General features: G+C 37.8%; 2 protein-coding genes across 4 annotated transcripts in view; one reads left to right on the top strand and one right to left on the bottom strand.

Annotated features, from left to right (window-relative positions):
* The window catches only part of HS2ST1 (heparan sulfate 2-O-sulfotransferase 1), a 184,770-nt gene extending 163,002 nt beyond the window's left edge, over window positions 1-21,768 (bottom strand). For both annotated transcript variants that reach the window (XM_069596752.1, XM_069596743.1), the window contains exon 1: window positions 21,219-21,768. In XM_069596752.1, coding sequence (XP_069452853.1) covers window positions 21,219-21,342 — 124 coding nt within the window. In that variant the 5' untranslated portion in view covers window positions 21,343-21,768. The remainder of the gene's footprint in view (window positions 1-21,218) is intronic.
* Window positions 21,125-23,842, top strand: part of SELENOF (selenoprotein F) — a 37,098-nt gene continuing 34,380 nt past the window's right edge. Inside the window, exon 1 of one of the 2 annotated variants that reach the window (XM_069596768.1) lies at window positions 21,125-22,381. In XM_069596768.1, the coding sequence (XP_069452869.1) occupies window positions 22,307-22,381 (75 nt within the window). In that variant the 5' untranslated portion in view covers window positions 21,125-22,306. The remainder of the gene's footprint in view (window positions 22,382-23,842) is intronic. The other variant, XM_069596777.1, reaches the window with a different exon arrangement.

The raw sequence follows: 23,842 nt of genomic DNA, 5'->3' as shown, positions 1-23,842 counted from the left end.
TGAACTGAGTAGGTTCAGAATGAGTCCCTAGAATACAGTCTTTCAACCTTATCAATCTCATTTGCACAAGAGAATCACATCACTGAGGGAACTGAGGCCCAGGCCACACCCCAAACCAATCAAATGAAACTTGGAAGGGTGGCACCCAGGTATCAGCATTTTTTAATGTTTCCAAGGTAATTCCCACAAGTAATTAAAGTTGAGAACCACAACTCTAAGATTCTAACATTATAAACCTGATTTTGGTACCCCACTAAATCACAAACACACATGATAGGGAGCAAAAAAAACTAAGCAGTCTGCTTTTTGTGGTACAACAGACAGGAACTTTTGTGCATATGATCCTGCTGTATTTGAGGTCAAGTGAACTTTCCATCACAAAAACCAACACTGCAAATCCATCAAATACAAGAGATAAGCCATAGAAGTGGGATGAAAACACTTTTCTATACAACTGATGATTGCACACACCTGCAACTAGTCTATACCCTGAAATAAGTGAGAGATGAAACATGTATTTTTCCTAAGGCTTATACACGCCTGTCCTTAACGAAAATAAAAGTCCAAGCGATAATGATGAAAATCCATCCCTATCAGTGAGAAAACATCATATCTGAAAGCAAACCTCAAGAAGCCCTCCTACACATTTTAAACAGCAAGAAATTTCAATTGAATCTACTTGCATAAACACTTCACAATTATATATATATATATATATATATTTAAAAAACCAACACTTAAGTTTTACATATATTCAGGTACCAACTAGTATTAGAAGGAAAAAACCATATAGAAATTCAAACACAGTTTCTTCTTTAAAAGAAGTATCTTCTACCAGCCTCTACTTTGTTGTATGGTAGACCACATTTATACTGTTTCGACATTTCCTAGACTCCCTAAGAATCAAGCCATCCAACATCTTTGTGAGATGGAAACTAATCAGTTACCCACACATTATTCTCAACTCCTTATTTCTAAGACTGAAAAACTTAACTCATAAGCAGTTACTTAACTGAGCCAAGGTGACTGAGACCAAAAAAAAACAAATCTGAAAACTTGCCAACATTCACTGTTCCGCTGTTCTGTTTTGTCTTACTAATCCACCCCACCTCAGCCAAAAAAAGGGAAGTTATAACATGTGAACATTTATCCCACTGTTTTTCATAACTGGGGTACCACAAAAGCTTTGCAGGGAGTCGTCGCTTTCCAAAAAAAAAAAAAAAAGCCCTGCTGAAAGAGAGCAAGTATAAAGAACTCAATAGGGAAGAGAACGAAAAACTGAAGAGAAATGGACAAGAATTATTCACAGCAACTTAACTGAAAATGATTGATATTTTAACTATTAAGAAAAAAGATTCTCATTAAAAAATTAAGCAACAGTGCACTAATCAAATCTAGAAGATATCCCATTCCCATACAAGTCTATATACACTTTAATTTCAAATTTTCAAGCTGTTTACAAGTAAATAAGCACACCCAGTTTCTTATTAACTTAGTGCAGAACTTCTGAAAAAAAGATGTCTGTACATACAGTCTATCTTTAAAAATAAAACAGAAAACACTTTAGACACACTGTTCCACCAATGTACCTTTCATCTGACTAGAAGAAATTAACATACAATCTCACCTTTCCTTCCAGAAGATTTCAGAGTAACAGAAGATTACTGAGCAACAGCTCCGTATAAGGAATACAAAGCTAAAATCATTTAACAAGTGACCTAGGTATATGTCAGAGAATGACTGCTGTTTGAGTATACATGTAGAAGAGGTTAACGACAAAAACAAAATGCATTCTTAAAGGATTTACCACATTAAGATCTAGAAGCACAAGTGTGGTATTCACAGCTTCTACCTAATGAAGTATCTGAAATAAATAGAGAAAGACAGAAGAGAAGGTATCAGTGAATGCTAAAGCAGTAGACAAAAGTGCCCAAAGAAAGCAATGCAGCTACTAAAACTAACTGATCAGCTCAGATTTGAAAGGGATACATAGGCACAAGCTAACAGGAAAGACAACCTGACAAGGACAAATATAAGAATGACACAGAATTAAGAAAACTGCTGAAGACTGCAACCATGGTTAAAAATGTAACCCCTTTCCAAGAAATAACATGCTAAAAAAATGTAGAAACTTCCAAAATGTTAAAGAAGACCTGACTAAACAAAGAAATAACTTTCCAGATGGGGAAGTCCAAACATAATTCTATCATTCTAATCATATTATTAATCGTAAGCAGTTTTGCTTATTTCTTTTACTTAATAACATGATTCAGAGGTTCAACTGGAATAATAAATAGACATATAAAATAAAGAACCATAAAGGAAGGATTAACCCTAAAAACTAAAAGGCTGTTAAGAACTGAAAGTAGTATAACCCTAACACAAAAATTATTAAGATAAAGCAGTGTAACGATGGCCCGGAAGCATACCATATTCCTTACACCCTTACAAACTTAAAATCCAAAAAGAATGGACTGAAAAATAAAAGCCAACAAATAACTGAATAAAATTACGTCACAATTTATAAAATATTACTAAGGGTTTCTGGTCTGACATGTAAGTGCTTATAAATCATTACCACCATTCTCACAATAGGGAAAAATCTGAACAAACTGAAAATTAACAATGGTTTTTAGATTTCCACTCACACACGGGTCATTTTCATTTAAGACATATAACTAAAGGCAAAAAACCCAAAAGATAAATGATTCTGACTATCTCAAAACAAAAGTTATTGCATACATAAAAATACTATGAAGCAAATTAAAAAGCCAACTACTATCTAGGGAAAATTATGAAAATAGTCGTATTACATTTTTTATAACAAAGCATCTAAGGAGAGCATGAAGGATCGATTGCTTTGAATATAAAATAAATGGGTTTAATTTTATGTACTATACCATGGACTACCAGAAGAATGCTTGGGGGGAAAAAAAGATACCAGCTCTCTTCAAAACTATCTTTAATTTAAGCTCTGGCAATTTCACATTAGACTTTAATATTAATCTAACAGCACTTAATTTAAATCACACATGAATGCTGTAGTTCAGAAATGTCAACTCAATCCACATTTTTCTTATTTAAGCAGCTACATTAATCAGCCATAAACAACTTTTATCAGATTTTCTTAAATTAAAAACCATCAAAGAAAAAGATTACTTATATATCATAAACAAACTTCTCTTCAAATTATTACATGGTTTCAAATTCTCTGTCAAAATGTAATTAATAATCAATATGTAAAGTTCTACCTTGATGGATTTTACACTGGAAACAAACTTAAATTGTAGTTGGAGCTTCCCAGTAAGAACAGCATTATTACAAATAATTTCTGCTACAATATCCTGGTCTCAGTTCTCATGACTAGACTCCTAATTTTCCCAAACTGTCCAAAAGAAAATGGGCTAAGAAACCTAAAATGGCAGTTAATATTTACACAAATACCTCTCCTACTTCATTCTGCCCTCTTCCCTCATTCTGTATTACATATACATCTGGAAATCTCCTCAACAATTTTTCAGGACAAGATCAATGAATAATAAATGTGGAAAAAGTGTATAATATAACTCAAATTTAGAAAATCAACTGCAAACATTTAACTATATTCAACACTATTTAAGTAAGACTTAGTATTCTTATTTAGAATTACCTCTCTTCTCAAAGAACATTTTTAAAAGAGAGTAACACCATATGAGGATAGGGGAAGGTTAGGTGAAATGCAAAAGGTTTACGGAGTTCTTCAATTCTATCATCCTCAATTCGGGATTGGCAACCTCACTAAGAAATAAATTAAGTCTTAAAGGTACAGCTAAAATGTAAGTAAATAGAGCCCCTAACAAATGCAGCATCTTGGTCAAAATATTTTCACTGCCAATTAGCAAAATTAAAAGTCTTATGTTTCATAAACATAAAAGCTACTATAATATGCAAATCAAAAATCACTGCTTATTCATGAACTTGTATATCACAATTTTATATCAAACCTTCAGCAATGTTGACCAATACTTAAGAATAGCATGCTAATGCAAGAAAAAAAGAAAAAGCAATAATATATGATCAAAGAGGTGATTGCACTAGAGTTTGTTTCTCACAACCTCTATCACAAAGGCCTACAAGATTTTCTGATCACAGAGTGGCAAATAATGTTGACCTGAGTTAAGGAAAAAAAAAACCTTTGAAGCTGTGTAGGAGCCAAGAATTGATTCTCATAATCCCAGCAATTAGTAGAAAACTACAACCTTTTCTATTCTATTCTACATCTGAATGAAAAGAAAAAAGAAAAAATTGAAATTCCTAAGTTAAAATTAGGGATACAAAACAGGTGTTTTCCCTCTATTTGAGAAGATGACAATGAATCACTGTGGGAAAACTGACAATAAAAGAAATACCACAAAAAACTTCTCCCACAGTGGAAAAATACATTTTTTTTCCTTCACTAGTTTGATCATTAACGCTTTTCAAAAAGAAAAGTACTTAGAATCTAAGGGGTAATTTTATACATATATGTGCATACACACACACACACACACACACTGAAATTCCTCTCACAATCCAAATTTAATTAACATTCTTTTTAAAAAAGTACCTTTAAACAGCAAAGTTGGCAAGGATCAGTAAGAAAGAGGGAAGAAAGTCTGGTCATGTTAAAAGGCCAGGGCTTTTCTATAATTTATATGAAAGTAAACAGACTTATACCTTTAAGAGAAAATAATGATATGAACTGCTGGTGATTTTTACTTCATCCTAAGAGAGAAAAGAAATGAACAGCTAAACTGAATGTCAAATTTATAACTCATGTAACATCATCATTTATCTGAACCATTATCAGACAAGTGTAATCCTTTGAGATAAGCCTACAGCACGAAGAAATGTAAAGTCGAAACTACATTCAACCAAAAGACAACATCAAAGAGCAAGCAAATGTATTATTATCACTATTAATAACAACTTAAATTGTAGTTTTTATAGTTTACAAACCTTTTCATATTCTTTACACCCTTTGAGGATTAACTGTTCTTCCTAGTAACTCTGAGGATAGTAGAATAAGCATCCTTCATATTAAGTAAGTTCTATATTTATAAAACACTTAAAATATGCTCAGTACACAGTCCGATACAGTAGGTTTAGAGATCATGATGACTTGCCATTGATAGGGAAAGGGAGAAAACCATATAAGAAACACTGGTTCAAGGGCAAAGCAGGGAAAGATCTAAACAAGTAAAAAAAAAAAAGACCAAAGGGAAGTGGTCATGTTCAAGACTAGATTATAACTAGTCACAGGCTTAATTAGTCACAGAGTTCCAACCAAGGGCAAAAGAAAAACAGCACATAATGACATCTCATGGATCAGACAGGTTCCTGGACAGATTCATCCTGAGCCAAATAAAACTATCATCACTAACAACTCCCAGGTTCAGAAGCAAAAGTCATACATACCCCTAATTTTCCTCGCTGGGAAACCTATTTTGAGACACTAAAATAGCATCGCAAGTTTGCTTTCTTTCTGTTTTAACCTTCAAAACATGAAAAGAAGACATTTATGTTCTAGAGGACAAAAATGAATGGTTTTTATTCTTTCCTCTTCAACAAAATGAAGAAGTTGTCTACAAAAACATACCGTAAGATACATCAAGTCAGTCTTTCTAATCAGCTCTTCTTTGGAGGAAACAATTGAACCGAGTTGGTTTTTCGCCAGATTGGGAACATGCAACATTGTATTACAGATATGCGTGTATATGATGAAATTAAAAAATGCTGGCAACTGGAAGCAGCTTTCTAACATTCAAATACAAAATAATCACGAATTTCTCAGTCATATTTAAGAACCACTGTGTCAAAACTGATTGCTGAACTAGTTTCAGTAAGACACAGGCAAAGCTGAAATTACTAACAAATACAAGGTTGAAGGAAGATTTTATTGATTTTATTTAACTCCAACAACTTAATTTACTCAAAGCTCCAATATTCCTCTAAATACCCAAAATATATTTATCACTAAATTTTTAAGATATTGTCCCTTTACGTTACATATCTTAGAAATCTAAAGAACCATAAATAGTCCTAATTAATCACCAAGCTGTTTGGGAAATTAAAAAAAAAAAACAATAGAGAGAATTTACAACTCTGGTTTGTTTTTTTGATGTGGACCATTTTTAAAGTCTTTATTGAATTTGTTACAATACTGCTTCTGTTTTTTATGTTTTAGATTTTTGGCCCCCCAAAATGTGGAATCTTAGTTCCCCAACAAGGGACTGAACTCATACCAGCTGCATTGGAAGGCGAGGTCTTAACCATTGGACCATCAGTGAAGTCCCACAACTCTCTTTATTGAAGAATTTTTTGAATTATGATTTTAGTTACAATGTTTATGCTGTGCAACTAGCTTTTTTTTTTTTTAAGACTTTATTTTTTTAAAGTTACCATTAACTAAAAGTATACTGTAACAAGGTATTATTTTGAAAGCACAATAGCAACAGAAACCTTAATACAAGAGTCATTGTTTAAAGACAAGTATGGTGACTGGGATACTAACCTTTTGACTTATTTACCACAAAAAAGAACTACATTGATCAGTTCATTTCCTATACTCTTTTGCTTCAAAGCGTAAAGAGAATATATAACAGGAGGATGTTATCAATGAACCAATAACAGTCCTAAATTACATTCATTAACCAACTCAAGCATAATATATAATTAGAAATAAATATGCCAAGAGCTAGTCTACACCTGCATAGCCCCTTTGCTTCATTCCATAACCATACTGAGCAAAATTTTAAGGTATTTTCCAACTTAGACAACATATGATGAGTCTCTAAATTCATTTCTGTGTGCTTAACTGTACAAGTCACTTATTTTCAGCTATGTTACAAACTTAAGAAATAAATAATGGAAATATATAAGGTGCTATGTGATAAGGTGACAATGGATGACTTCTAAATTCTACTGGAATTTAGAAAAATGGGCATTTCTTTCCCTCTAAAGCCAGTTTTAAATTGCTACATAAGTACCAAATTGACTTTCAAATTTTCAAACCACTATCTCCCAAAAGGAGAATCCAACAATTTCAATTAAAAGTGGTTGCTCCTCACAGCAGGGGAAGGAGAGCTTGGGAGGAACTGAGAAGGTAGCACTGACACATATATGCTACCATGGGTAAAACAGATAGCTGGTGGGAAGCTGTCATATAGTGCAGGGAGCTCAGCTTGGTGCTCTGTGATGATGGGGGGGACTGGGGGTGGAGGGGTGGAAGAGAGGCTCAAGAGGGAGGGGATTTATGTATCCTTACAACTGATTCACACTGTTGTACAGCAGAAACTAACGTAATAATAACAAAACAATGAAGCAATTTTTCTCCAGTTTAAAAAAAAATGGTTGTCCCTGATATTTTATAGTACCCATAGGGATTTCGTACAACCTAACTACCTTTAGCAAGAATTATTTCATGCAAAGTTGAAAATCTGGTAACTATAATAATAATGTTCATCTTAAGGTAAACTAGGTCCATTTTCTGTTGATGCAACATAATGACCAGGCTTCCCAAGTGGTGCTAGTGGTAAAGAATCCTGCCAATGCAGGAGATGTGGGTTTGATCCCTGGGTCAGGAAGATCCCCTGGAGAAGGAATGGCAACCCACTTCAATATTCTTGCCTGGGTAATCCCATCAACAGTGGAGCCTGGGGGCGCTATAGTTCCTGGGGTCACAAAGAGACATGATTGAGCAACTGAGCACACACAATGATTACAGTTACTACTGGCATCAACGTCCCTTAAAATTTCCTTCTCTACTGTTTTGCTTGCAATCGGGGTATTACAACAGGAATACAAAAAAGAAGCCTGTGAAGAGGACTATACATCCACCCACCCCAGCAAGGATATGACCAATTAGTTCCAGAAGCATACTGACAGGAAAAATAGAAAGCTCTTCCAGAGTCAGAGACTTCACTGCCCAGTTTGAAAGAGCCTCCACTGGACTCAGCTGTATCTAAAGGGATGCAGTAAGAACTGGTTTCTTGAAGTTAGAGTAAAATTGATAACAAGCAAAAGAATTAACTGACATCCACTTGAAACTTCAATGGGGATGTGACGAGATCCAGCCATTGTGAATAAGACTTGCCTCTAACTTGGAACAAACAATTTACTAAGGGCCTGTGTGCAATACCATGCTAGAAATTGAGGAAATAGAGAAAAAATAAAACATTATTTCACCCTTAAATTTATAATATTAGTTTTAGTTGTCAAATATAATTCAATTTATCCAACTTTATTACTTTCCCCTAAGTCAACCTAGGGACACACAATCAGAGATAACTAGGCCACCTGGCTTCCATTTCCAGCCAAGATGGAGTAACAGGGGATTTATCCTCCCACCTGAAACAACTGAAATACATAAAATATATAACAAAAGGCTTTCAGACGCTGGTCACTGGACAGGAAATCTGTACAGGATGGGGGTCACTGCGAGAGAGAAAGGAAATGAAGTGAGTCATATGCCTCTCCAAAGAGAGTTTCCAGGCTAGAGTACAGAGAAGGGGACCGCAGAGCCCAAAAGTCTCCCTGAGTTAAGGGGCCAGGATTGGGAGTCCAGGGAGGCCAAGGCAGCTGGCTTATGCTGGGCAGAATACTAAAGACGACAAAGCTGCAAGAAGAGAATTTTCAGCCAAGTACCAATCAGTGCATATGCGTGAAGAAACTAACCGAGGCCACCCAAAAGACACAGGTGGAAAATTTTCTGGGGTTCACTCAAGCAGCATTCCCACTAGCCAGAGTGGGGAAATAAAATACACAGGGTACTGGGTGGAGTACTCTGAAAGGAACTGCAAGGTTACTGCCTCAGTGGTAGGGCAAAGTTAATCATATATTCTGATCCCATCTAACAAACACAAAAGCAACCCTAGAAAGATCAAACTGTTTGTTTCTAGGAAACTTGAATGTGTCCCAAATCAAGGCTTAGAGTATGTTTAAGAATCTGAAGATATCCAACACCTAAATACCAAGCATATAAAAAAGGAAAATATGGTCCACAATGAAGAAAAAAGCAAACCAACAGAAAAATATCGAGAAAAAACACAGATGATAGAATCAGTAAACAACATCAAAAGAGTCATTATAACAATATATCATGTGTTCAACAAAATAAAGTAAAAAGCATGTTAAAGAGACAAACAGAAGTTCTTTGTTGCTGTTGTTTTTAAAGATCCAAAATGAACTTCTAGAAACGGAAAAAATAACTGAAATGAAAAATACACTGAATGGAATTAAAAGCAGAATTACATACACAGAAGAAAGGATTGGTGGATTGAAGACAAAGTAATTAAAAAATACCAAAAAGCAGAAAGACTGGGAAAAATAAGTAAAATGTCATCAAACATTGACAACTAAATGTAGACTATATATATATATGTGACTTGAATTTTTGAAGGAAAAGAAGTACATAAAAATTATATGAAGTATTTAATAGTTATGGCCAAATTTTTCCAAATTTAATGAAAATTATAAACGCACAAGTCCAATAAGCTCAACAAACCCAAAGCACAAGAAAAAAATCAAGAAACTACATCAAGGCTTACCATAATTACTTAAAACCGAGTGAAAATCTTACAGGCAGTCAAAAGAAAAGATATTATGAACAGCTGAACAAAGATAAGAACAATGACAGACTTCTCATCACACAGAATGCAGGCCAAAAGACAATGGAGCAACAGCTTTAAAGTACTGAAAGAAAAAAATGTCAACCTACAATTCTATACCTAACAAAAATTTCTTATAAACATTACGGTAAATACATACCTTTTAGACATACAAAAGCAAAAAGAGTTCATCACCAAGCAGACTTTCAGTACAAGTAATTTCAAATGACACCCTTGAGGATGAAGGAAAAGAGTACCAGATGGAAATCTGCACCTCCACAAAGGAACAGAAAGCATCAGGAATGACGCATGTATGAGTAAGTTCTCTAAAAAATGTTTTAATCTTTTTAAAAGATAACTGATTGCTTAAAAATAACAATGTATCATGCTTTGTTGTTGTTCAGTTGCCCAGGCATGTCCAACTCTTTGTGACCCCATGGACTGCAGCATGTCAGGTATCCCTGACCCTCTGGAGTTTGCCCAAGTTCACATTCACTGCATCAGTGATGCCATCCAGCCATCTCATCCTCTGACGCCCTCTTCTCCTCCTGCCCTCAATCTTTCCCAGCATCAGGGACTTTTCCAATGAGTCATCTGTTCACATCAGATGACCAAAATACTAGAGCCTCAGACAAAATACTGGTGCTTCAGCATCAGTCCTTCCAGTGAATATTCAGGGTTGATCTCCCTTAAGATTAACAGGTTTGAACCCCTTGCTGTCCAAGGGACTTTCAGGAGGAGTCTTCTCCAGCACCACAGTTCAAAGGCATCAATTTTTTGGCATTCTGCCTTTATGGTCCAGTTCTCACAACCATACGTGACCACTGGGAAGACCATAGCCTTGACTACATGGACCTTAGCAGAGTAATACCACTGCTTTTCAACACACTGTCTAGGTTTGTCATCACTTTCCCAACAAGAAGCAATCATCTTCTGATTTCATGGCAGCAGTCACCATCTGCAATCATTTTGGAGCCCAAGAAGAGGAAATCTTCCACCTTTCTGTCACTACTTCCACCTCTTCCCCTTCTATCTGCCATGTAGTAATGGGGCCAGCGGGTTTCCCTGGTGGTTCAATCAGTAAAGAATCTGCCTGCAATGAGGGAGAGCTGGGTTCAATCCCTGGGTTAGGAAGATTACCTGGAGGAGGGCATGGCAACCCACTCCAGTCTTCTTGCCTGGAGAATCCCCATGGACAGAGGCGCCTGGCAGGCTACAGTCCATGGAGTCGCAAAGAGTTGGACACAACTGAGTGACTAAGCAAAAGGGGCCAGATGCATGATCTTAGTTTTTTTTTAATATTTAGTCTTAAGCCAGCTCTTTCACTCTCCTCTTTCACTTTCATCAAGAGGCTCTTTAGTTCCTCTTCTCTTTCTATTAAGAGTGGTATCACCAGCATTATCTGAGGTTGCTGATTTTTCTCCCACCTATTTTGATTCCAGCTTGTAACTCTTTCAGCCTAGCATTTCTCATGATGTGCCCAGCATATAAACAAACACGGTGACAGCAGATAGCCCTGTCATACTCCTTTCTCAATCTTGAACCAATTAGTTGTTCCATACTAGGTTCTAACTGCTGCTTCTTTACCCACACACAGGTTTCTCAGTAGACAGGTAAAATGGTCTCGTATTCCCATCTAAGAGCTTTCCACAGTTTGTCATGATCCACATAGTCAAAGGCTTTAGCACAGTCAGAAACAAAGACAGGTATTTTTCTGAAATTTCCATTTTCTCTATAATCCAGTGAATGTTGGCAATTTGATCTCTAGTTCCTCTTCCTTTCCTAAACCCAGCTTGGACATCTGGAAGTTCTCAGTTCACATAACGCTGAAACCTAGCATGCAAGATTTTAAGCATGACCTTACTAGCATGGGAGATGAGTACAACTGTCCGATGGTTAGCACATTCTTTGGTACTACCCTTCTTGGGGACTGGGATGAGGATCAACATTTTCCAGTTCTGTGGCCACTGCTGGGTCTTCCAGATTTGCTGACATAAGGAATGCAAAACTTTGATGGCATTATCCTTTAGGGATCTGAACTGTTCTGCAGGAATTTCATCACATGCACTAGCTTCATTAACAGCAGTGCTTCTTAAGGCCCACTTGAGTTTGTACTCCACACTGTCTGGCTTTGGGTAACTAACCACACCATCATAATAATTCGGATCATTAAGATCTTTTTTTATATAGTTCTTTTGTGTATTCTTTCCATCTCTTCTTGATTTCTTCAGCGTCTACTAGGTCTCTACCATTTTGATCCTTTATTGTGCCCATCTTTGGGCAGAATTCTCCCCTGAGGTTTTCAATTTTCCTGAAGAGATATCTAGTCTTTCCCCTTTGTTGTTTTATTATTAAGCACTGTTCATTGAAGAAGCCCCTCTTGTCTCTTCCAGCTTTTTTCTGGAACTCTGCATTTAATTGGATGTGCCTTTCCCTCTCTCCCTTGCTTTTCACTTCTCTTCATTCTTCAGCTACTTGTAAAGCCTCCTCAGATAACCACTTTGCCTTTGTGCGTTTCTTTGGGATGGTTTTGTTAGCCACCTGCTACACAATATTATGGACCTCTGTTTATAGTTCCTCAGCACATTATTAATCAGATCTAGTCCCTTGAATCTATTCATTACTGCTACTACAAATTCATCTGGAATTTGATAGAAGTCATACCTGGCTGGCCTAGTGTTTTTCCTGGTTTTCTTTAGTTTAAGCTTGAATTTTGCCATGACAAGCTGATGATCTGAGCTACAGTCAGCTCCAGGTTTTGTTTTTGCTGACTAGTATAAAACTTCTCCGTCTTAGGCTACAAAGAACATAATCAATTTTATTTCTGTATTGACCATTTGGTGATGTCCATGTGTACAGTCATCTCTTGTGTTGTATGAAAAAGGGTATTTGCTATGACTAGTACATTCTCTTGGCAGAATTCAGTTAAACCTTGCCCTGCTTCATTTTGTTCTCCAAGGACAAACTTGCCTGTTACTCCAGGTGTATCTTGACTTCGTACTTGTGCATTCTAGTCCCCAAAGATGAACAGAACATCTTTTTTAGGTGTTAGTTCTAGGAGGTCTTCTAGGTCTTCACAAAACTGATCAACTTCAGCTTCTCTGGCATCAGTGGTATGGGCACAGACTTGGATTACTGTGATATTGAATGGCTTGCCTTGGAAATGAACTAAGATCATTCTGTTATTTCTGAGGTTGAACCAAGTACTGTTTATTTTGGACTCTTGTTGCTTATGAGAGCTACTCTATTTCATTTATGGGATTCTTGCCCACAGTAGTAGATATAATGGTCATCTGAATTAAATTCGACCATTCCTATCCACTTTAGTTTGCTGATTCCTAGGATGCTGATGTTTATTCTTATCATCTGTTTGACCATGTCCAATTTTCCTTGAGTCATGGACCTAACATTCCAGGTTCCTATACAATACTGTTCTTTGCAGCATAGGATTTTACTTTCATCACCAGACACATCCACAACTGAGTGTCGTATCTGCTTTGGCCCAGCCGCTTCATTCATTCTGGGGCTATTGGTAATTCTCCTTCGCTCTTCCCCAGTAGTTTACTGGACAAATTCAGACCTGGGGGATTCTTCTTTTGGTGTCATATCTTTCTGGCCTTTTATACAGTTCATGCGGTTCTCATGGCAAGTATACTGGGGTGGTTTGTTATTCCCTCCTCCAGTAGATCATATTTAGTCAGAACACTGTACCATGACCCATCCATCTTGGGTGGCCCTGCTTGGCATGGTTCATAGCCTCACGGAGTTATGTAAGCCTCTTCATCACAAGGAGGGATCCATGAAGGGCGGAAAAAGACACAAACAGATTAATATTATACTAAAAGAATGGGAAAGATACACTATGCTAAAACTAATCAAAACTGAAGTGACCAATAACAGACCAAGTAGGTTTCAGAGCAAAGAATATCACTAAGGATAAAGAGCATCATCTCATAATGAAAAAGGGGTTAATTAATCAAGAAGATATGACAGTCCTAACATTCATGCAACTACTCACAGTAGTTCAAAACACATGAAGCAAAAAGTAACAGAACTCTAAAGACAAATAAACCCACAGTCACCACCAGAGACTTCAAAATCCCTCTCTATATAACTGATGAAAGGAGTAGGCAGAAAGACAATCAAGGATACAGAAGATATGGAAGACTGGAACTACTCGACCTGATAGTTATAGCATACTCCACCCTGTAACAACGGAATATACATTTCTCATGTTCACAAAGAACATTACTCAAGGCAGTTTATATTCTGAGTCACAAAATACTTGAAAGGATTCAAAGGATTCAACTGTGCGCCCCCATCTTCCATAGTACATAGCCACAAATGTTAAAGTGACTGCCAACTGAAAAACCCATTTTCCATTCCCCCTACCACCTTTGCATGGAGATTATAACTAGTCCTCACCCATGGCTTCCCTGGTGGCTCTGTGGGAAAGAAGCCGCCTGCCAGTGCAGGAGATACAGGTTCCATCCCTGGTGTGCAAAGATCCCTCGGAGAAGGAAATGGCAACCCACTCCAGCATTCTTGCCTGGGAAATCCCATGGACTGAGGAGCCTGGTGGGCCAGTCCATGGGGTCATAACAGAGTCGGACAAGACTCAGCAACTAAAACAACAACAAAACCTCATCAATAGACTGAGGGTAAAAGAGGTCAAAAAAGTTGAGAAAGGGGCACCGCCTCACCTTTCTCTTGCTTCTTCCCCAGGCTGACAGCAGAGAACTCCAAACCAGAGGATGGCATAACTAATAACAGAAAGTACCCAAGACCTTGAATAACTCATGAAGAGGAAAACCATCCACCAAAATGATCACCTAAAACATGATGGAGAAAAGAGTCATTTACTATGTTTAGCCAATAAAATTGTGGACTTTGTTTTAAAAACAGCTATCATTACTCTAATTCAAGAAGCTTCTAAAGAGCTTTATGCAGAGGAATGACATGATTTTTTTACATTTCAAAAGGCTCACCAAGCTGTTATATTAAGAATAGTCTGTAGGGAGGCCAAGTGCAGAATCAAACAGACTAGTTAAGACACGGCAGTAATCCAGGGAAGAGACTACAGTATCCTGAATTAGGTGATAAGAGTGTAAGTGCTGAGTAGTAGTCATATTCTAGAAATATTTTGAAGGTAAAGCTAACAAGATATTTCTGAAAGATTAGATGTAGAGTGTGAGAAGAAAAAGTCAAGTTAACTAGCAAATGGAAGGATAGAGCTGCTATCAACTGAAATAAAGGTCAGATAAAATTATTGGGGGGTATAGGGGGTACTGAGGCACTGAACAGAAACATCAGAAGATTCATTTTGACCACACTGAATTTAAGTCTATTAATTGTTCAAGTGGGCAACTCAATTACATGAATCTACACAAATCTAATGTTTAGGAAACAAGTCTCAACCAGAAATACATAAGTTGTCAACACATAGGTCACCAACTAAGGAAGAGTAAAGAGGAGTTTCAAGGACTCAGCCCTTTGGTATTCTTATGTCAAAGGGGTTGAAGAGAATGCTAAAAAAGAAGCTAACACAAGAGACAGAGAAATGACCCACTGAGGGGGGAAGAAAGCCGAGAGTATGATATACTGGAAGCCAAGTGAAGAAAATTGCTCAAAAGGAGGAAGTGATCAACTGTCAAATTCTGCTGACTGGTCAAGTAAGATGAAGACCAAAAACTGTAGGACTTAGGGAAGTCACTGGTGATTGTGGCAATTAGCAACAGTGAAAATAGACAATTTTTAAGTTTTACTGCTAAGGGAAGCTGAAATATGAAACAGACGTTGGCTGAGCAAGAGGAATCAAGAGAAAAATATCATTTTGTTTTTGGTTGGGAGAAATAATAGCATGTTTACATGCTAATGAGAAGAATCCAGCAGAAAGGGAGGAAATGATGACTACAGGAGAATGAGGGAAAACTTCTGGAACCACACCTTTAAGTAGATGAGGAAACAGGATCAGGTGCACAAGTGGTCCAATAGGCAGTTAATCTATAATTAATAGGCAGAATGGCAAAGTACATAAACACAGTTACTAATAGTTGGCCAGATAATTATAAATAACTGGACTATAGTGAACCATGATTATAAAGTCCATCTATAGAAACATCTCTCAAAAGTACTCATTCTGGAGTGCAGTGTTTGAATATTTATTATTTCAATTTCACTAAGTGCCCAAAAAGCTCTTAGAAGGCTTAGAGAGGTAGAGAGACAGCCTAGTATCACTTTAATTGAAATCAACCATTTCAGTTGACTGACTACTCTATGGCACTAGATATCCTATCTGGGACTAATAAGTGAGACACCAATTAGCAATTCTAGAATAACGGCATTCCAATTAAACTGTTAAGTCCTCTAAACAGTAACTACTGTAAACTTTGCAAACAATTTTATAAGTAGAGAAATCTATCATTCTTGGGAACATTTTATAAGTATGTATGGTTTCAGGTGGGCTTTCCTGATGGCTCAGTGGTAAAGAACCTGCCTGCCAATTAGGAGACATGGTTTCAGTGCCTGGATCGGGAAGATCCCCTGGAGAAGAAAATGGCAACCCACTCCAGTATTCTTGCTTGGGAAATTCCATGGACAGAGGAGCCCGGTAGGCTATAGCCCATGGGGTTACAAAGCGTCAGACACAACTTAGCGACTAAACAAAAAAAAACAGTGGCACTTGTAAAACCTACCAAATTCCAAAGAGATAAGTCCAAAGCTTGGCCCTGAAAGCTGGTTCATTAGTTAAGGAGAGTTTCAAGAACATAAAAGATTAACATACTTTTGACCAATGAAGACAGCTACATAATCCATTCTGAGTTACTGTCTTCATTGAAAACATTAGGTCCTAAAGCATTCATTTATTTAGTGGTCTTACAAGCATATGAACAAAAAATATTATTTTAAATGCTTAGGTCCTATAAAAAATAAAGTTATCAACCACATAATTCTGACATTTATATAACAAAAATTTCATTGACTGTTCCATCAGTCAAAATTAACAGTAGTGTGCTCTTGACATTCAGAAATAACTACTGAGAAAAAGCAACAAATTCTGACAACCAGAGTTCTAACAGCTAAGTAACTAAGCAGTAACCTAAGCAAATTTTCATTTTGACTCCATGTTATTTTCTATACCTCATTAGAAAAATTAAGTTTGTATAGATTTTAATACTTTTCTCAATGTAATACCCACATTAATAAGTTTGTAATATAACACCCACATTAATATTAATATGCTTGCATCCTAAATTTAACTCACGAGTTGCAGGTTGTAATAAGTTAATATTAAAACAAAAAACACACTCACTCCATTAAATATAAACCATTTACTGCAATTCAGTGATTCTTACCATTAAGGGGATTGTGTAATCCTTTGCAAATCTGATAAAAGATATGTATATAATTTCAGGGAATTCATAGATGCCTTGAAGCCTATATATGAGTCCCTAAGACCAAAAGAATCTCTGATTAGTGGAAAATAATGGAGTCCAAAATTTATCCAAGAAATATGAAAACTTAATATGTGACTAAAACAAGAACTGTAACATAGAAAGGAGGGAAAAAAAGATGAATTATTAATATAATATTTGCCATAAGTGGCCATTCACTGAGAGAAATTACAATAAACATATGATGCTTTAAAGAGCTAAACATAAAAATATAAGCTGTAGAACACTAACAAAATATAGAGAATAATAACATAATCTTGATTGGGGGAAGACTCCTCAAGCAATGCAAGGCACCTACTTGCCTAAACTGAGAGATTTGACTGCATAAAATTTTTAACCTCCATACACCATAAAGTCAAGGGACAAATGACAGACCTGGAGAAAAATAGATGCAAGACACGACAGATAAATGATTACTACACCTAACATCCTTTTCAAACCCTAAAATTGGTAAGATGAAATACTACCCAACAGACATGAAAATGAACCAGTAAATTATGTTCAACTTAATTAGAAGTCAAGGAAACATAAATTGATACAACAACATACCATTTCACAGCTTTAGAAAAAAATTAAAAGCTAGCAAAAATTAAAAGCTGACAATATCCTGCACTTGTGTGTATGCTGACAGTACAGATTATTATAACCCTTGGGAAATAAATTTTCAGGGAAGTAACAGATTTTAAAATCTGTTAAACTACAATATATATATATATATCTTTTGTCTCAGTAATCCCTTATTAGAATTTATCCTACTGAAAATAGTACCAACAAATAAAGAATTAAATAAACTAATATAAGCATGTTTCTTGTAACACTTTTATAATACCAAGAAATAAAACAGTTTAAAAAAAAAGCGTTTAAGGGGGATAAACTGAGTGTTCATTATTGACATAATGGCTTAAGAATTTATGACTCATGCATACTGTGGAATGTTATACAGCTATTAGAATGAGTAAGTCAAATTTATATTTTTTGACCTGGAAAGATGTTCTGTGACATTAAATGAAAAAAGCAAGATGCAAAGCCAGTATTACGTATACTGTCATTTAATATTCATTGGAAAAAAAAATAACTCTATTATGAGACACTGGTTTTTAGGAATTCCTATTGATATACTTAATGATGTTTAAGGGTTTTTTTAAGCCATAAATGCAAAATGTAATAAATTTGACAACACTTTAAGTCAAAATTCTGTGTGACAGATGACACGACTAAAGTTTCTGAAAAGTGAAAACTGTGTAAGTTTTTCTGATGGCAAAATAAAAATGCTTTTATTGTTTGTGATTTTACACGTACAGAAAACGACAATCTTTTTTCCCCCCCGTAGCAAAAGTAAGCTATCTATTTCAGTCCTTTCATTAGATAATACAATTATGTTCATTACATGGGTATAAACAAGCAACAGACATTACACTAACCTAATTCCTTTGTGTCAGAAATTGAATTTTCTAAGAATGATATTCATCCTTAGCAATAAATGCAATTAAACATTGGTGCTAGTTTAAAAATTCTATTCAAACCACTACATCTTAGTGTAATGTCAATATAAAGTCCCATGCAGCCTGGTATAATTAAAGGGGAACTTGATTTGAAATCAGACATACCTGGGTTCCAATACTGACTTTGCCACTTATTAGGTATGTAGTCAACTTATATAACTTTTGAACTTGTTCCCACATCTGTAAAAATGGCTTTTTTATGGTGTTCTTGGAAGATCAAATAAGAATAGCAAATATGAAAGGGTCTAGTACAGAGTCTGATTGTCAAAATATGTCTCCTTCTATGTTCCTTTCCTAAGGAAGATTACTGACATCTGCTTTAATACAGGCCGTTTCATAAGACTTTTTTTAAGTCAAAAGACTGCTGATGTGAAGCTATACATTTTATTTGTCATAATTTTACATCTGGAAAAGAAGATGGCAACCACTCCAGTACTCTTGCTTGGAGCATTCCATGGACAGAAGAGTGTGGCAGGTTTACAGTCCATGGGGTCTCAAAGAGTCAAATATGACTTAGCAACTATCACTCACTCAATTCCACATCTCTATTATTAGCTCCTTCTAGCTTTTTGTACATTGGAGAAGGAAATGGCAACCCACTCCAGTATTCTTGCCTGGAGAATCCCAGGGACAGAGGAGCCTACTCGGCTGCCGTCTATGGGGTCACACAGAGTTGGACACGACTGAAGAGACTTAGCAGCAGCAGCAGCTTTTTGTACGAGACTCCTTTTCAAGAATTATTTCATTTATTCCATATTTACTATTTCTAACAAAATGTAAGAGTTTCTTTCTTGTAAAAAGTCTTAAAGAAACATGTTATCTACCGAGCCACTACCTCTGGCTTCCTACATTTTAAAAATCATTCAGGTTGTGCCTATAGAAAACAATTTAAATTATTATGGGAAAAAATGTTAGACAAGGAAGGAAAATTAAAATTTGAAGTTATCCCAACCACCATAATATGTATAAGAAATTCAAAGAGCAATACAACAAAGAATAAATATAAATTTTAATTTAATATAACTTTCAACTTTCTTGAGGAGGAGTCTTTTCTTTCTGTAAAGCTGGATCATTATCCAGACTAGAATATGACCATGAATGCTGCTAATCGGGTACAAACAAAAAGAGTATACTGGCCAACCTTGAAAATTTAAAGTGAATATTTTTCCATCGTATACTATACATATTAATAAAATCATAGAAAATAAATTTGATATCTGTTCAAAATTATACAGGGCAAGTTTTACCTTAGAGTTGAAGAGTGGAATTGTCCCTATCTTCAAATTTATTTGCACTTGTTAATTTATTTGCTGTTCTCTGATAAACTGCACTTTAAAATTGTCTCCAGTGCTTTTTTCAAAGTATCAAAATTGCAAATGGCTAGCTACTATTTGTAATATTACACTTATTTTCTGATAGATTTTTCCAAAACATTAATCATCACAGCAGCATACGTTACTTCTGAGTCTAAATTATAAAGCTTCTATTTTATCCTTTGCATTTCGAAACTTATTTTAAATGATGCGGCAGTTAAAGTGTATAAAATACACTTACTAAACATTATTTTCCATATCCAAATTACAGCCTCTTGGGCTGATTTTTAAGCGCCATGTACATTTTAAAATCAAAATGTATTGCTGACATTCTTTTAACACTCCCTCCCCATTCACTCTTCCCAAATGCCACAGTTCCTTACTGCTCTGAAAGTACTTGTCTGTGCATTCGTCTGGTCTTTCACAACAGCACACTCCAACATTTTGTACTTCAGATCACCCCCCAATTAAAGTAACATCTTTTAACTCTTTAAGGTACTTAGCCATACGGTAAACTTGCTGCACTCTTCCTTTCGTTAACTTTAAATTTCATTATAGCAATTCCACCTCAACGTTTCCTCCCCTTCTAAATTCACTACACCAACATTGCCGCGAAGCAACATGCACATACAACTCCTTTCTTAAGCTCAAAATACCAGTTTAGCGCCACTAAAAAAGAATTTAAATGCCTGGTTACCTCGTTTCAGAACCTCTTGGGAGCTTTTTATTTGCTTTTCTGTCCTACCTGGACAGTCTATTTCTCTCGTCAGTTGCGCGGTCCCTTGCTGCCCCCAGCACGAGTGCAACTCACTACAATGTATTTCTTTTACACACCATCATTCCAGTATCTCCCCTCCATTTCAGCCCATCTGTCCCTTCGCGAACCTCCCCATTCCCAAAAGATTCAGTATCCAGGTGCCCACATCTCAAATTAGAAAACCCCTTGCCTGACACTGCTGGAGCTTTCCGTTTGACTTCCAAGAGAACAGGCAAGCCTGACCGTTACGGTCTCCTCCAACTGTCGGTACTGACTCCCCAACGAATTCGATATTCTCTTGCTTTCTCCCCGTGAAATGCCTAGTTCAGGGTATCCCTTTGGCTCGGGAAAGTCCAACCTTGCAACCTCTGCCCCTTGACCTCGTGAGCCCAGCATACCACCCAAGCTTAATTCACACCAAATGAATTCGGCTTGTGTTCTCTTTCAGCCTCCAGCCTCCAAGCCAGATATCAGGTTAGATAAACGCCCACTTGCTTGGCTTGCAGTGCCTCCCCAGCCTGGCCCCTTCCACACACCACTCAGCCCGGAGTGACCCGGCTCCTCACCTAGCTTCGACCGGGACTCCTCCAGTTTCTGGATCTGGTTCTCCAAGAAGAGCATCGCCACCGCGAAGGCCACCACCGCCAGCAGCTGCAACTTGGGCGGCATCATAATCCTGAGGAGCCCCATGAAACCCGCTGCTCGGGATCAAGACATACCGCGGGGGGCGGGGATCGGGGCCCCGGGGGCGAGGGAGACCCCGGGAGGAGCCCACGGAGCCGGGAGAAAGGCAAGAAGAGCGCGACAGCGAGAGAACCACCGCAGCGACCCCCCTTCTCGCGTCCCCAGTCCCCCGCCCCCAGGCGCCAGCAGCAACACCGCCGGTGCCCGCTTCTCCTCGACCGACTCCACGGCCGACTCCCTCCAAAAGCCCGTGCAGCAAACACAGAGCGAAGCAGCTGCCGGGCTCTCGCCTCCTTTTACTGCCTCAGTCCCCGACCCCCGCGCCCGCCTGCCTAACCGCCTCCTTCTCTTCCTTCCTTCCCTCCCTCCTTCGCTCGCGGACGCGCGCTTCTCCGCCAGCGCTGCGGCTGCGGCTGCGCCGCCCTCGGCCCCGCCCCTTACCCATCCCTCTCCGCCTCCACGCGCACGCCTCCACGTACGCTGCTCGGCAACCAGAGGCTCCGCCCTCTACTCCCTTTCGGTTGAGCTTATTGGGCCGAAGAACTCCAGCGCTTCGCTCTTGGTGCGTGTCACGGTTGGTTTCCTTTGCCGTAGGTGTCAACCAAATCGGCACTCGATTGGGTAAACTTGGAGAAGGAGGCAGGCCGAAACTGGCGAAGGCGGGGCTTCTTGACTGCTTAAGGAAATGTCGTGAATGAAAAGAAGGAGCCCGGGAAGCACAGATTTGAGGAGTTTAGGGAGATGCCTGATGTGAGTTAGCGAAAGGACCCAGTGACTTCATATTTACATCAAGTGTAAAGTTTTTGCTCACCTTTAAGCTTACATATGCCCGTAGTTAATGCCCGTCTCCTCAGAATAAGAGACTTGATGGCAGCGGCCTTTAGCTGCCTGTTTTGGATCAGGCACTGGAGTAGACGCCCCTAGCAGAGGGGTCTTCTGGGCAGCCGGAGACCTACGGAAGGTGGCGGAGATGGCGGGCCGGCCGGATGGATGGCTTGGCCCGGCGTTTGGGCTGCGACTGCTGCTGGCGACCGTGCTTCAAACGGTGAGTGGAGGTCACCTCTGCTGCAGCCCCAGGGCGAGCGACAGGGATTGCGCTAAGGAAGAGGGAATATTCGGTCGCTTTTGGGAAACACAGCTGAAACGGGTGGGCTCCCCCAGCGGTTGCTGCTGCTGGCGTGCGACGTGGCTTTATTCCGCGTTTGAAGATTATCTTTCCCCACCCTGGGTTTCTAGCAGTTCCTTCTTCTGACCTGAGACTTTCTTGAATACAGTCTGTAAGACACACCGTAAAAGCGAGGGGTGAGGGGCGGGAAAGGCACTAAGTTTTGCAAAGAAATGAAGATTGTTTTTAAATTAGCAGAAATGCAAGGAACTGTCGTCTTTATGACAAAGCTTCCTTTCAAGTCTTAGAGGAAAGCCCTCAAGTCTTTGGTCCAGGGTACACTTCCTTTTTACTTCTTTTTGTCATTTGTTTGTGGTCCCTGTAAGTCACTCTTAGTCTTTTACCTCTGTTCTCTGGCACTCACAGGCCGCTGGGTACACCTCAGTATCATTTGTGGTTTTTAAACAACTCTGTTGCAATAAAAGGAACTACGCCATACTAAAACATAATTTATTCTTGAAATTGATTTTCTAAAATGATAGCTTTCATCTCGCTTAAAATCGATCGTTGTCTAACCAAGTTTTTTTTTTTTTTTCGTTTTTATCCATTAACAGAAGAGATACCTTCTTTATATTTGAATGGGAAGAGGCTAGTTTCGACTTATTTTCCTATTCACTCACAAACGACTTATTATAAGTTTTTAGTTCGTTCAACTGTGAATAATAAAACTTTTTAATAGGCATCATACTTGGAGTTTTTACAAGTGTCTTTTATCAGCCTAATTTTTCAAGTGTTCTCTGTATTGAGTCTGCTGAGTATTCTCCTAGAAATCTGGTTTGATTAATTTATTCAAGGTTTGGAGGATTGAGGGTCTATACGGAAGGCCTCCGCAAACACCTGGGCTTTTCTTTCATTAAGGAGTTTAAAGATCTTGCCTGTTTACTTTTACAGCCTTATATAAAAGGTGGATTCTTCTCATTAACTTTATAATACTTCATTATTCAGTCATTTGGTGCCTTAGAAATTATTGGAAGACCCCTGTCTAAACTTTGTACTCAAGAATTTTTTGTCAGTCTTAGATAATTTGTATTCACCACCATGAAAAGATAGAGTAACATTTCAAGTTGACTTCTTCCGATCTCATTAGCTCTTTAACTGTTTGATTATCTGTGGCTGTGTAAGCACCCCCTATAGTGGCTTAAAATAATGATTTCTCATGATTCTATGTGTCTGTTGAGCAGTTTCTGTTGTTGATTTCTTTTGGTCTCATTTATACCTTCGCTGGTGCCTTTCGCGTCTGTGTACAATGTGGGAAACCTGGGTTCAATCCCTGGGTCGTGGGTTGGGAAGATTGCCTGGAGAAGAAAATAGCAACCCACTCCAGTACTCTTGCCTAGAAAA

This window comes from Ovis canadensis, chromosome 1, assembly GCF_042477335.2.
Source record: "Ovis canadensis isolate MfBH-ARS-UI-01 breed Bighorn chromosome 1, ARS-UI_OviCan_v2, whole genome shotgun sequence".
Lineage (NCBI taxonomy): Eukaryota > Metazoa > Chordata > Mammalia > Artiodactyla > Bovidae > Ovis > Ovis canadensis.
This window is presented reverse-complemented; position numbering and strand designations above follow the sequence as displayed.